At 44.4% G+C, this 14,996-nt stretch overlaps 1 protein-coding gene across 1 annotated transcript in view; it reads left to right on the top strand.

Annotated features, from left to right (window-relative positions):
• Nucleotides 1-13,647, top strand: part of EXT1 (exostosin glycosyltransferase 1) — a 181,166-nt gene extending 167,519 nt beyond the window's left edge. Inside the window, exons 8-11 of the mRNA XM_065054302.1 lie at nucleotides 1,228-1,317; nucleotides 4,971-5,131; nucleotides 6,093-6,264; nucleotides 8,644-13,647. Coding sequence (XP_064910374.1) covers nucleotides 1,228-1,317; nucleotides 4,971-5,131; nucleotides 6,093-6,264; nucleotides 8,644-8,829 — 609 coding nt within the window. The 3' untranslated portion in view covers nucleotides 8,830-13,647. The remainder of the gene's footprint in view (nucleotides 1-1,227; nucleotides 1,318-4,970; nucleotides 5,132-6,092; nucleotides 6,265-8,643) is intronic.
• The last annotated feature ends 1,349 nt before the right edge of the window (nucleotides 13,648-14,996 follow it).

Raw genomic sequence — 14,996 nt, 5'->3', positions numbered from 1 at the left:
TTGCGTAAGCAAAGCAAAACCAGGAACCCCTGCCAGACCACCTCTTCCTCACGGCCTCCCCGGATCACAGCCATCGTAGGGACGGGGGGATGCTCTCCAGACACTGTGAACCTCCTGGTTATAAAGACAGAGCTTTCTCTGAATCGAGGCATAGATTTAGAGACTTGCTTTCAAACAGGTCACAGGGGAGACAGAACTGACCGTGTCCATTATGAGGGATGTATAAAACTTCTCCATGTTCCTGTTTCCATATACTGATTTCCTCTTACCGGACCTGATTTTTATAGTGTTTTTTTGGCATAATAAGTTGGAAGAGAAGTCTATTAACTAGCCAGGATATTTTTCTTAGCAAATGAGGGAAACAAACAGTGTCATGTCCTTGTTACTGTTCATCAGTTCTCAAAAGGTGCTAATTAGTCTGCTAAAAAAGCCACATCGATTCTCATTTCTTGCTGTTACCTTTTTGATCCCGCTTTCCTGTCTATTTCCTATTGCCTTGAAGACTGTCCTGCCATAGTTTTTGAAAGCTTATTCTGCATATAGACTTCATATATATGTATATATATATATAAGTCACTTAAGAATGTGACTTTTTAAAATGCTACAATACCAATATAATTCTTGATGCAAGTGGAGCTCAACTAATACTCATGTTCTTTAGCATATTCTCCTTTTGTGATGTGGTGTGTTGCACCACTTGGCAGCAGCTCCCTGTGGATACAGCAGCAATGCACAGAGATGGAGCGGTACCACCTTGCAGGGGAACCATCCTGGTAGCATAATGTCCTTCACACACAGCCTGGACTGCTTGGCTTCCCAGCAGTGTAACCTTATGACTGCTCGAAAGTCCTTCTCAGAGTTCATTATCTTTGTTCCTCACACCCCGTAGGAGGGCAGAGGGGCAGTCTTGGCTACCAGGGAAAATGTCCTCCCTAAAGAAGCTGTAGATACATCTAATTCTCACCATGGACTGTTGCAGTTTGTCACAAAAGGAAAGCAGCCTGCTCCAAAGAGAGAGGTCTGTTCAGAAATCACTCCTTGGGTAGAAGGTGAAGGCTGACTGCTGTGATGACAAAAATGAGAGTCTTTCACCCTTGAGCTGAAGGGTTCTTTCCATCAGGCAGAGATACATGATATGCCTCAGACAAGAGGAAGTAAGAGTGAGGTATGAAATTGAGTATTTCCCTTGTTTTTTTTCCCTCTCCTCCCTGCCTTGGGTACCCACAGGTTATGAGCAGTCGCTTCCTACCCTACGACAACATCGTGACAGATGCAGTGCTGAGCCTGGATGAGGACACCGTGCTCTCCACCACTGAGGTAAGGGTCCCTGTCACCCTGGGAGCCTGCAGAGCCCCTTGGCTCAGCCTGAGCACAGCAGGCAGGCTCTTCTCTCGGCTTTGTCAGTGAGCAACTGTTAGAAGATTTCCTGCTACACTCCTCAGATTTAGCACGTTGCACTTGTTTCAGCAACCCTGCCACCGCTTGTCGTCAGAGGAGCTTTTCGCCCTGGTTAATTGGCTCGTCATTAGCATATGGTTCTTCCATTCTTTATTATTTTAGTAACATAGCTGCAGGCGGGTGTAGGCAGCCCAGAGCAGTCAGCTTTAATACTCTGTTCTCACTTTTCTGATTGGGGTAGCTTTTTTCCCCCACATTATCCATGGGGTGTAGGTGGGGAGGGAAGGGGTGTCAGCAGCAGGGGACTGCTGTCGCTCCAAAAGATGGCGTTGCCCCCCTAATGCAGGATTTCACTGAGAAATGCTCTCACCATTGTGTCGCCCGATAAAATTGGAGATCTTTGCTAGTTTAGGTGTTACGAGTGTTTGTGCCAAGAGCAAGATAGCGCTAAGAAAAGAAAAATACTGTAGAAAACCAATTTTTACAACTGGGATGAGTATTGATTTCTGGAACCTCTTCCTGAGAACCACAGGGGAAACTGATGACAGTTTATATAGAGTGCAATATTTGGGAAATACATTATTAATGATGGCCAGGGAATAGCTTGAAAAACTCGATTTTCTTTTGTTTTCCCTTTTTTTTTCCCCCCATGTTCATGGCCATTTTCTTCTCCCCACTTTACCTTTATAAAAATGCTTTTTTGTCAGTGATGTGGGCCTTTCAGTGATGCTATCACTGCGTATATGTCAGTGGAGAAATGCCTGACGTTAGTCACCCGTCACTGCTATATACCCTAAGATGTCACTGAATTTGTTCCAGATGGATAACGTTGCAACCGCTCTTCTCCCCACTGCGGATTTGTTGTGCTGTGGTTAGGTTGCTCCAGAAGGAGCCATAGTAGCCCTTTTCTGCTGCACAGATGGAAGAAGTAGTTGGCATGGAACCTGTTTGATACTAAGATTACACCGTGGTAGTTTCTGCTGGATGAGGAAGAACATGGCTGCTGCCAAAGCCCTTGTGTGCAAAGCCCTGCACAGCCAAACAAAACAAAACAAAACAACAAACAAACCAAAACCAATGAAAGGCTTTTCTTCAGGGGCTGGAATTCCTAAGCAGGTTGTTGCTCAAGATGAAGGGTCCTGTCCTAGTTGTCCTGGGGGCCATGGTAAGACCTCTCAAGGACTTCATTGCACTGAGGTGGTATTTGCAGCAATCCAGCCTGTGGATCCTGTGAGGATTTGGGGCTTTGGTTTGTTTTGTCTGGTATTTAGTCATCATCCAAACTTCAGAGTCATTCAGGCTTCTGGAACACATATGAAATAAATACTGTTTCTCATTCGGCTTGGGCATGTTTTACCCTAAACATTGTGAAACACAAATATTTGTTGTTTTTTTGAGACAACATACACATTTCTTTGTGGCTTCTTTCCTCCTGTGAGCAGCCCGCAGCCGATATTGCGTGCTTGCACAGTGGGTATTGGCTGTACGAGCCCCACGGCCTCTGTGCTGCACAGAGAACCAGCTGCCAGCTCTCGCTGCCACCCGCCCTCCAGCTTCAGCATGTCCTGCCAGGGCCAGCAGCAATCCTTGGTGGTTCTCTGTGAAGAACTGGGGCCTTTCTGTTGCGTCACGTCCCCCATCATTCAACTTACACAAAGAAACAGCACGCCGAAACACTGACATGAAACGCCTGGTGTGACACTTCACTTGAAACATGGGTGGTTGTTGTGGCACAGCTTCAGGGCTCAGAGAAAGCAATTTAGGAATATGGTCAAACATGATCACGTTCCCGTTGGGAGGAGCAGTCACCAGGCACATCCTCTGCTCTATCCGGCTCCAGCGGAGTAAAGGTTTTCCAATCACAACAGAATGGTGGATAATTTTTTTGTGAGAGGACCTGTGTCACGTGCACAGAGGGGTGTTTGTGTGGGAAGTAATTAGAAATCAGCACAGGCCAAGAGTGATATTAGAATTTAAGAGACTGGCAGACTGGTCGGATATTCCTGCTGATCAGCTGAGCAATAATATTGCTGGAAATTACACAGGAAAGTGACTGGGGTTTGTTTGATAAAGCGAGTTTTCTCTTAGGGTGGTTGCTTTATCGCGTCTCCCTGCTACCAAGGATGGACACTTGAAAGCACAAGTGAGGGCACTGAGTGCAGCTGCTTTATTATTTATTTAAGTTTGAGATTCTCAGACTTCTCTAAAGAAAACAGATGTCATGTTTTATGGGAAAGGCCTTTACAGGGGAAAAAAAAACCCTTTAGTTCTTTCATGTGGTATTGATTTGGATGAGATCAGAACTATCACAACGGTAACTGGTTTGCGCACATTGTCTTTCTAGTTGGCCTCAGATTCCTTGAAACAACTTGAAAGAAAATAACCAGTCCCTGACTTTGTCTTGAGTACATGTGTGACTCTTCTGTTTCATAAAAACACTTGTAAATGAGAGAAGTCTGACAGTAATCACACAAAATGTGGCTGTTCTCAGAGCAGCAGCTATTCTTTATCTAACCTCTACACCCTTGACTTTGGCTGCGTTCTTGGAAGGTTTTCCAAACATTCTTGAGCAAAGTTTTAGGTCCCTCTGGTACTGGAGGGAGCTTGGTGTGCAGTACAGAAACAGATCCCTCATTTTCTTGGGTTTGAAAGGGACAGCTAGAATTGTCTTTAACTCTCTTTAAAATTTTGGTCTAGTTTGAGCTCCAAAACCTAAGCTGAAGTGTGACGATGGCCAACCAACTTTATAGTGATAGTAATATTTCCATATGTATTTTTACCAAGCTCCTTTCACATCTGGTGCTGATGAGCCTTCTGCAAACTACCCCAATCATTCCTTTCCTGGTGTCACCAGGGTTTGTTTGGTGGGATCCCGGGCTAGCAATGTCATATCATCTTTTCAATTCTCAGAAATTTGAGTTATTTAAAAGCATTTTCTTAAAGTATAGGCTCCAAAAGCTTTGACTGCATGGGAATCTTATCTTCCTCTTTATGAAGCTATATGTTTAACCCTCTTGATCATATAGACAGTCTTAAAAGTATGACCTGCGTGTACCCCAAAGGCTCAAAATGGATGGAAAATAGAAAAGGACTCCACATTGATTGCCTGTTTTAATCTCACTGAGCCACCCTTATAATTTAAGGTGTTTGACTCCTGATTTTCCAAGCTTTGTGTTGACAGTACTGAAATGGTGAGAAGCACAGAGATGTGCAAAAGGTTCAGTTTACCACGTCGCTATTACCACTCTGTGTTGCATCCAAGTATAAATACATGCTCCTACACCCATTCTTTCTGTAACTTGAAAAGGTTTGATATGTAAAGGGCACGCTTGAAAATGTTAATGTAATGCTGTGATGCTCTAGACTCCCTTTAACAGGAACCATTAAAATGTGCATAATTATAGGGCAAAATGTCAAACAGTCGGTTTAATTTACTGATGAATACATAGGATTAATGTTTTGCAACAGTTCCAAGATTTTGAATTATGAATTAGTGGCAAGGTAATATTTTGTTTTGTTGACATTTGTTGAAACAATTTCAATATTCATTTGGCCTCTGCCTTTGTCCGCAGGTGGATTTTGCCTTTACAGTTTGGCAAAGTTTTCCAGAGAGGATCGTAGGGTATCCTGCTCGCAGTCACTTCTGGGACAACACTAAGGAGAGGTGGGGGTACACCTCCAAATGGACTAATGACTATTCCATGGTATTGACAGGAGCTGCTATTTACCACAAGTAAGCACCCAAAGCATCTGCTGTCCTCCTTCTGTATGAAACCAAATAGTCAGGGGGAGAGGGGTGAAGAACATTCTTCCGGGGAGGGGAAAAAGTGGAAAGATAATAGATGGCTCTACTTTTTATGGGGCAATAATTTAAGTTCTTGGTTTAGCTCTGGGGATCTGGTAATCATTATTGCGCTTGTTGGGTCTCTTTGAAGTCCCTTGTATTTTGAGGCAGTCAGACTGCTCTTTTTAACATCAGGAATTACACACTTCAAAGAGTTCTCGAATTCATTAAGCTGCTCGGCTGAATGGCCTGTAGCACAACAGAAAGGAGGTTACTTCCAGACCAGCTCTGGGTATGTGTTGGCTGACAGCTGCAGTCTGCAAAGTCTTGGGGATACTCTAGAGATGTCGCACAGTGGACACTTCACAGATCAGCCTATTGCAGCATGTTGGAGGAAAACCGTGTTGTTAGGACTCCAGCAGAACAAAGGCCTCTCTGGGTTTTAGGAGAAAGGCACCAAATTCTGGAGTGCCTAATCCACATCTCCGCAAAGGAGAAGACAGGCCATAGGGGTTGCTACAGGCCCAGAGGAGAATAATTACAACAATAATGACAGCAGTATGCCAGTTAATAGAGTCCAACTGAACAGTTTTGAAAGAAGAGGTGTAGGATGAATTCATCACTATTGTCTGTCACATTATAGCAGTGTGGTGTTCTCTGTCCTCCATTATCTTGATACTTAGGTCTGTACTGTTTCTTTCAAGTTACAAAAAAAGGCCTATGTTCTGTTTCCCTATTAGCACTGTTTACTCTCTTGATGAGGTACTGATTTGTTCTCCATTCTTGTTGGAAGATGAGACCGAAGAAAGGAAGTGGTATATCCAGAGTTGAGTACGAAACTTGTGTCTCAACTGAGACAGAAATGCCCTGGAGTTTGTAGTCCCTTAATGACACTGCTTTTGGCTTCCAGATATTATCACTACCTGTACACTCATTACCTGCCTGCCAGCCTAAAGAATATGGTGGACCAACTGGCCAATTGTGAGGACATTCTAATGAATTTTTTGGTGTCGGCTGTGACAAAATTGCCTCCAATCAAAGTAACACAGAAAAAACAGTATAAGGAGACCATGATGGGACAGGTATGTATCCAGAGCATGTTTTAGAAGTTGGGATGGATTGATAATGTAAAGGTTTGGCTTCTAGGTTAGGCTTACAGAGTGATACGTTTATGTCTATTTTTTGCAGTTTTTAGTTTAGCAGAACTGTAAATAGACTTTAGGTATCCTTATTATAGTGAAGGAAAATCCAAAGGGAGAAATGGCAAACATCTACTGTACTTGACAGTATCTCCTCATATTTTTCTCACACAATGTTATTCATGATCATCCCAAACTCATGGAACTGATTGTGGTGACCAGATTTCAGTTAAACTCCAGTTTTCTAATTAAATATTATAGATGTAATAACTGGCCATGGAATGCTAGAAGCAGAAATAAATTCTAGAAAGGTTTTATATTTTTAATTACTATTAATGAATGTAATCCACCAGGCCATCTCTGTGCTGCTTTAAAATATATAGTGTGATTCAAGCACTGACATCAGGCTGTCACAATAGAGTTAGTTTATGGTATTCAAGCATTTCTTCCCATGAGGAACGTTGCGTTCCACGGTGACACCATCACTCACTAGCATCCATGAAATGCTTGCTTTAGAGCCTCTTCCGGCTACTGGATAAGCACTCTGTCATTGTAGAAATGGATATGCCTTCCAGTAACAGGGGTACCTGGTAACCTAGGGACACTTGTCCTCCTGCCCCCTGTGAACGAGTGATGGGACGAATAGCAAATCCTGCAAGTCCCAAAGAAGCTCCCATCTCTGCTGCCACGGTGTCTGTGATCTGCACTACAAATAGTCCCATGATTACTGGGAGGCAGGAGAAAGACAGGATCCTCTTATTTTCCCCTCACATTTTCTTCTGTTAGCATTACTTGGATCATTGACTGGGAAGTGGCCGTGCCAGGTTGTAGACTCCCTCACTGGTATACCACTGCCATCTGAAGTATAGGTAGTAATTCAGCAATTCTGACTCATCTGGGTACACAGGAGACCTTCTGTGAACAAGAAGGTGCCATCCAGAAAGTACCTATTGCTTCTTGTTTGAGCTTCACCTCTCCACGGGGCCGTGCTTTGGCTGTTTGGCAAAGCTTGAACATCCATTTTTCTTGTTACAGTGTGGGTGACTTGAGTCAGCCATGAACTATAACTCTCTCCTAAAGACAAGTTGTTCCTGCAGCTTTGGGAAATGTAATGGACCATGTTCATAATTCCTTGAAAGACAAATAAAAAATTAACATAACCCCAATGTTGTGACAGAGATTAATACTCGTATGGAAATTCACTGTTAATGGCCAGAATGTGTGCTATAATCCTCCAGCAACAAGCTTTTGCTTGCTCTTTAGTGGCTCGGTATAATCAAGAGCCTGTAATCAATGCACATTATAACCTACCACTTCAGCTCAACTGGACAGGCCTTGGATAAAGATCAAGTCTGATACCCCATTCATTTGGCAAGTCCCTGACTCTCTCAGTTTATTTGCATTTTAATTTGAGCTTGTGAATTTGTATTTGGTTTTGAAGTACAGTGGAAACATCAGTGCTATAGAGAGATGCAAGAGAAGCGGCACAACCTGAAGCTTAGGTTCTCAGCATTCATAGTTTATCTTAAACAATAGCTTTATTATGTTTATACATGTACTTTAGGTACAGATGGAGAACAATAACTGCTTCAGAGCTGTTAGGGCCTTATTTTTCTAGAGGTGCTGAGTTTCAATGGACTTTCATAGGAATCACAGCTGCCCTGAGCTTTGGAAAATCAGGCCACAGTGTTTTCCATGTACACAACCTGTGGTCTTTTTCTCAGGTCAGGGTTTAATGTGATGTAACTTGGAACTTCAGTTCATTTTCTCTGTCCATAAGATGTTACTGTCTTATACACTAGCCTCGGCCAGTGGGATTCCTGGGAGCACCCTGCTTTTCCGTGCAGGACATCAACACGCATGAGTAATGCCAAGCATGTAAGGACTTCTACTGAGCTCAGTTACAAGCTGGTTGAAATGACTCGTGTATCCGTTTCTGCAAAAGCGTGTTTTTGACCTGCAGAAACCGTAATAAGGGCAGCATGTTTTCCTCCTGCGGCTGAAGGCTGTGGGCAGCAGCTGGCTGGAGCACCGGCACCTCAGGGAAAAGCGGTGGCCTCCATGTCTGGTTTTTAAGGACTTGTAAGGATGTGGTGGTTTTTAAGGACTTGTTCTACCTGTGAAATAGCTTGAGGGTCTAAAATAAGAAGAGTGAGGGATGGGGTGAGGCGATGTGCTGGCAGGCTGTGTGAGGCCAGCGTGCGGGTGTCGTGGTCAAGCTCGGGTCACCCCACGGCACTGCCCTTGGCGCTGCTCTGACAGGGCGCCCAGCCATTGCGTTGGATCATGGCCAACGCCTGACTTCTGCTCTCCTCTCCACAGACGTCCCGGGCCTCGCGCTGGGCCGACCCCGACCACTTCGCCCAGCGGCAGAGCTGCATGAACACTTTCGCCAGCTGGTTTGGCTATATGCCGCTGATCCACTCTCAGATGAGGCTCGACCCTGTCCTCTTTAAAGACCAGGTCTCCATCCTGAGGAAGAAGTACCGGGACATTGAACGACTCTGAGGAGCGCTGCCGAGGGGGCCGAGCCGCCCCTGCCCCGCGTGGCCGCCGTGCCGGGAGCCAGACTGTGCCGCCGGCAGCAAGCGCCCGACATGGCGCCGGACTGCGCCGGGCCCCGGCAGGCTGCTGCCGCCCCAGAATAGGTCGTGTACAGTTTCATTATGGAACATTAAATAATTATTTTTGAAATGATTGCTATGCAGGTTTAAACTTTTTTAATGATCAAAAAAAAAAACCTATTAAAAACAGAGTTCTTTCTTTAATCAAAATTGTGTTGTTGTGAATATTTCAAAGCTGCCGTTTCTTTCTTTCATGCATTTGATTGTCATTGCAATTTTCATTCATTTTCCCCTGGAAAGTTAAACACTTGAATCTCAAGGGGAGAAAATGCAGCAGGTTCAGAAACAAACTGAGCACAATCAGGACAGAGCCCAAGTATTAACCTTCCTCATTTACTGCTGACTTTTAATTCTTTTTTTTTCCCAGTTTTCCCCAGGCCGGTAGCAGCCACTATGGCAAAGCTCCTCTGAACGGACGGAAAACTGGAGAACCCCCAGCATGCCAGAGGGAAGCACAGATCCTTCTGCCTGGGGACCCTGTTTTTAAAGGCGATGAGCCTGGCCTCGCTGGGGAGAGGAACGTCCCTGCCGAGGGGCACACTGGGGACCTGGCAGCAGAGACACATCCCAGTGGCCCTGGGCACCGCAGGGGCCATCAGCACAGCGGCCACATGTGGCCTCAGCCTCCGCTGCCTGGGGCTGTGGCGGCTGAATTTCTAGAAATAGCTTTGGTTTGAGGGCAAAAGGAGTGTGGGTGAAAAAAAGAAAGCATGTTAGTGCTCTCGGTGCAGGAGTTTGGCCTGTAACAAATTGGTTTATATGAAATCAAAGCATGGGGTTTTTTGGTTTTTTTTTTTAAGCGCAAATAGGTGGAGAAATTCCCTCCTGGAGGTCTGACACCTGAAGTTAAGTGCGCGGTCAGACACTGGGTATCGGTGGCAGCGGGTGCTCCCAGGCGTGCTTGGGGCAGGCTCACTCGGACTAAAAACCTGCCCCTGAAATACCAGCGTTGCTCATGCTCCAAATGGTTTTATCATTTCAAATGGGAGTGGTTTTAAATTGAAATATTCCAGTTGTTCATTTCTCTGTAGTGCTGTTCTTATTTATGTGTTTCTTTCAACTGAAGAATGAAAACAAAAGCAGTGATTTTGGTTAGGAAGACACCATTCCTATTTGCTAAGAAAATAAGCACTTTAAAAATGTTTTGAACTCTAACATTTTGATGAGGTGCAGTTGGGGTGCTATGTAACAATTGCCACCCCCCAAGAGAAGACCAGCAGGCCTTTCTATACCTCATTCCTTGGTAAACAGGCGGTCTGGTAGGAGGCGTGAAGAGTAGCTGCAGTGCTAGGAAGGGTGGACCAGAATTTTCACCATTTTCATTTGGGTTCAGGCACCTATTTATTATGCAGCTTTAAGCAACTCCCACAACTGAGGCATGCCTCAGTTTCCTCATTTGTAAAAGCAGCAGTTACTGGTTGTAGAGGGAACGCTGTCAAGCCTAAAAAATTTCTCTTGCTGATAAGACCAGAATTCCAAAGTGGAAGGTTGCTTTAAAAGTGCAAAGTAGATATTGCTAAATGTTTGGATGCAACCTGACATGTAGAGTCTTGCAAAGAATGCTTTGCTTTGCATATGTATTGCAGTATTTGAACAGAGCACAGCAAGTTAGGGCAGGAGCATCAGGTTCCTGACATTTTGTGTTAAATCTGAACCAAATATTTAAAGGAATCTGCCAAAATGTATGAGACTGCAGCATGTGACTTATGGTGCTGAAAGGCAGAGGTGCCGCTTTTCCCCCCTAATTTTGCTCTCCCAACCCCTGGCCACTCAGTCTCACCTCACACCTTCTGCCATGCTGGTGCTTCTGTGAGTCCATTTAACTCGCTAAAATTGCAGTGATTTATTGATTTTTTTAGTGCCATTTTAGGGAGTTAAATCAGCATGTGGAGAGATTCATAAAGAGGGAAGGGTTGGTAGGCAGGGCCAGGGAAGGAAGGGGAGCAGGTTATGGTCCTGTCTTTGTAGGGTAAGCTGCTAATTCAGCTCCTCACATCCCATAAAAACATGAACCTCACTTCTCTGTGCTCTCAGGTCTGTGCTTGCTGATCTGTGGGGGAAGGTGAAGTCCCGAGGTTTGATTTTCTAGGGTGGATGGCTCAGCAGCTCTCATGTGGCTTTTTCCTCTTGAAGATCAGACCGTTCTCTCAGGGACTGGAATACACCGTCTCCTTAGACTTGGTTTTTGGAGGATATGTCAAGCACTGGGTGAGGTTGGCAGGGCTCACACTTTGCTCATGTCTCCATTTGCAATTAATGGTCTGCAGCCAGCAAGAGGGGCCAGGGAGAGGGAAAGAGGCGACCCTACAAAAACAAGAATTACAATTCTCCTTGGGTTTTAGTTAATGCCATTTTCGGGCACGTGTGTTGGGTTTTTAGTAAAAAAGGGAGTAGCTAACCATTTTTGGAGTGCAGTGAGTCAGGCCAAGCTTCGCAGCTCTTTGACATTCTGTTATCGTCACTTTTTGGGGCGGCTGAAAGAGACTGTGCTAAAGCTCGCTCCCAGTGTGATTCGGGGCCCTTTCTCTTTGCAGACCGCTAATTAAACAAGTAACAATTAAAGGCTTAGCTCTGGACGGGATGCGGATAGGTAGGAGCATTTCTCTTTGCAGCACGTTACCCGGGCACAGCCGGCTCTCTAGGAAAGAATGTGCCTCGCGGCCAGTCTTGGGAACGGCCGTCGGGCTCCGTGTCCGTGTCCTGGGGACCCAGGGCAAGAGCTGGAGGCAGATCCAGCTCAGAGACTCTGTGTGTTATGCTCCATGTGGATGGGCACTGTTGTCCAGCGCTCCCAAGGACACTGGGCATGATTCCGAGCCTCCCGTGTGTATCTGTGTTGGACAGAGCTGTGTTGCTTCCTTAGTGAATGAAATCACCCTTTTATCTCGTCCTACATGCGACTGAATGGTTCCTTATTTTTTTTTTCCTCCCTTCCCTTAATTCAGATGGTGCTGAAACAAGGTTCAACTCCTTGTTGCTCCTTTTGTAGCTTTTGTTTTTTTAATTGTTTTTCATTAACAGCAGGCTATGTTAGCCTTTACTTTACAGGTACTTGAATACCTGATGACTTGACTGAGTGTTACGCATGTGGCCTTTCGTAAAGGTTACTGACCTTAATTTAATCAGGGGTGAGATGGATGGATGAATGTGAATAAATCCATGCCATTAAAACAGAATAAAAGTAGGGATTAGAGTTTGGGAGAACTGATGATTTTTTAATTGAAATTATTAAAGAAAATTAAAAAGAAAAAGAAAAAAAGAAACCCTTCCTAGTTACAATTTGAATGAGAAGGAGGAGATATTCCTAATGAGAAAAATGCGACACAACTATAGGGGCAAACTCCCAAGATGGAAAGTGCCTGGCTCTCCCTGCAGTCCCTTGGGCCTGGACAAGATTTTATTTGCCCTCTTTCTATTTTGTGAAAAACTCTAATTATTACCATGACTTTTTCTAGATGTGAATGTTTAAGCTTCGTAACAATTTCATAGTGAACATGCTGGTGTGCTCATGCGTGGCTATCGAGCGCTTTGATCTTTTCCATCGGAAAACATCCTGGATTTGATCAATTTGAGATTGCAATTTCTTGTTCAGAGCCAACTTTGACAAAGAAATAAATCTTTCACCCATGAGCGCCTTTTAAAATAGCTCATTTACCAAAAGATATCATTTGGAGAATGAAAGTAATTGTTCGATACTGAAACAATGAAAGAAACAGCTAGCAGTAGACATGGCGGGGGGTTACAGTATTTAAGTTCCCAGTGTAAAATCCAGTGTCCTCCTTTTTCTTGCTCCCCTCACATCAAAACTACAAGTCCACTCAGTGTTTGTTATAACGTCTGTATTGATTGACAGCAAGTTTATTAATTCTTCCAGTGAAACACCCTCTTCCATCATGGGATGGGTTGGTGGTCTCCTCTTTTTTGCCCGCAGGGCTCCGCGGGTCTCATGGGGGGGCCCAGGGTCTTCCGAGCAGGGACTGGCCCTGCGCAGGGTCTCAGCTGGTGCCCGACAGAAACAAAACCGCATCTTTCAAAACATTGCGCATCTCACCCTTGTTTAAAACTTAAGTCAAGCTGGCCTTTATACTACTCTTCATACACGTTTTTTAAGTTGGAGTTAAATTAGGGGGGGCTATGGGACTCGTCATATGCTTTTGGATGCTCCCTCCCACAATTTCATAATATTTTTAGTGACTATTTCGCAGTGGATTAGTGATGATCCAATGGGCCTTGCGACCTTGTACATACTCCTGTATATTTATTTTGAGAGAAAATATGTATAGTGTTTGGATTATGAGAACGGAAACCTGAAATGGAAGTTCTTAGGTGGGCAAATGTAAAGCAAAAAAGCAAACAAAAAATACAATCTTATTTTGTATTAAATGTACATTTTTGAGAAAAATAAGTTTCTAATGCATTACCAATGTTTTCATAGTGCTGCCACATCTTTTTAAAAGTGTTTCTCCCTCTTTGTTTGACTATTGACAACATGGTGCAATTAAACCTAAAGGAAGTGTGTGAGTGAGAGAAAAAGAGAGAATGAGAAATTTAAAAGCCATATAATTTGGTTTTCTTCATTAACCTGTATAACATCATAGGTTTACCATCTAAGATAGGTTGCTTTTATAGATAGTGTCACCAAAGACTTTTTTTCTTAAGGTTTATTTTGAAAAGTTGTTAATAAAGGACGTACATTTCTGTTGCAGTGTGGTTTTATTTTTAAGGTAGAATAACAAATTTTGCTTGTACTCTTGAGAATACAAACTTGGGAACATGATTGGCACGTGTCTCAAGTTCAGGGTAGTTAAACGAATGGCTCTTTATCTGCTGTCTTCTCAGCTTGAAGCAAGTAATGGCCATCTGTGTATCCAGTGCCTTTGTTACATAGATTTAGTGCATGGTATAGGATCTATACACAGTGGTAACTAGTCCAGCAATGTTTACAGGTGTTTAATGTCTTACCTGAGGGCGGAACATTCAGTCTGTGTTGCTTGTGTGTGGCAGGACAGTATCTCTGCCTTGTGACACAGTCATTGGTAGGTGACTTTTAGAAGGTGTCTCTGTAAATGCATGTGCACAAAAAGGATTGATACACCAGCCTGGAGGCCTTGGAAGGCTGATCTCTGCAGGCCGAGAATATATTAGTTTATTGACCCATATATATTGTTAGGAGGTTATCACAAACCTGTCACACTCAGGGGGATGGCATTCATCCCACCTAACGCTAGATGCCTACAACGCACTCCTCTCTGTCGGAGCTGTACCTGCCGTCTCCCTGAACAAAGTATTGCCCAGGCTTCTCCTCGCCGGTTGCAGACATGGGCCTCAGCATGAGAGAAGTCGCACCTCACACGTGCTGGTTTCTCTCTGCTGACAGAACAAGCACACGGGTTGTATGTCCTGCCAGCAGATACCAACATCTGGTCAGATGATACCCGCTCTGGGAAAGTGCCTCACAACACCAATGGGCTCGGCATCATTGTTTATAAATCTGAGGAATTAGTCCCTGGTTTGTTCCCACCAGAGATATCTAGGCTGGACACCTGGGGTTCAGACTGCCAGAGCATGGAGAGGTCCTTATATTGTCATCCCATCTGATCTGCCAGTCATAGAAGACTGGTGTGTCTTGGGAAGAGGCAGAAAGCTGTGGGTGAGCTCCTGGTTTTGTGAGTCACTACGGGTTCCTCCAGAACCGAGCATCCCCACAGCCACTGGTGTTTGCTTCTGGCTGTGGGCTTCTCCCTGCCAGAAAAGCAAAAAATGTTACCCTGAAAACAATCCCAGAACAGTGTTCCTACTCCTTCAACTCCCGAATTCTTGGCTTTTGGCCATGTTATTTGTACAAAACAATTTGGTGTGGAATTCATTTGATTAAATGCATATAGCTACATCTGCAGGAGCTCCCAGAAGGCTGTTGTCTACAACAGCAATTAGCACAAGCTGTCTGGGGTAGAGCTGTAGTCTGCAACCTGACTTCCACGCTGTACACGTCTTGGAGAGGGTGAGCTAGCTATGGGGATGGAGTGTGTCAGATGTACATCTGCACCTTCC

Source organism: Columba livia, chromosome 2, assembly GCF_036013475.1.
Source record: "Columba livia isolate bColLiv1 breed racing homer chromosome 2, bColLiv1.pat.W.v2, whole genome shotgun sequence".
Taxonomy (NCBI): Eukaryota; Metazoa; Chordata; class Aves; order Columbiformes; family Columbidae; genus Columba; species Columba livia.
The sequence above is the reverse complement of the archived record's forward strand: the minus strand, read 5'-3'. Positions and strand labels throughout refer to the sequence as shown.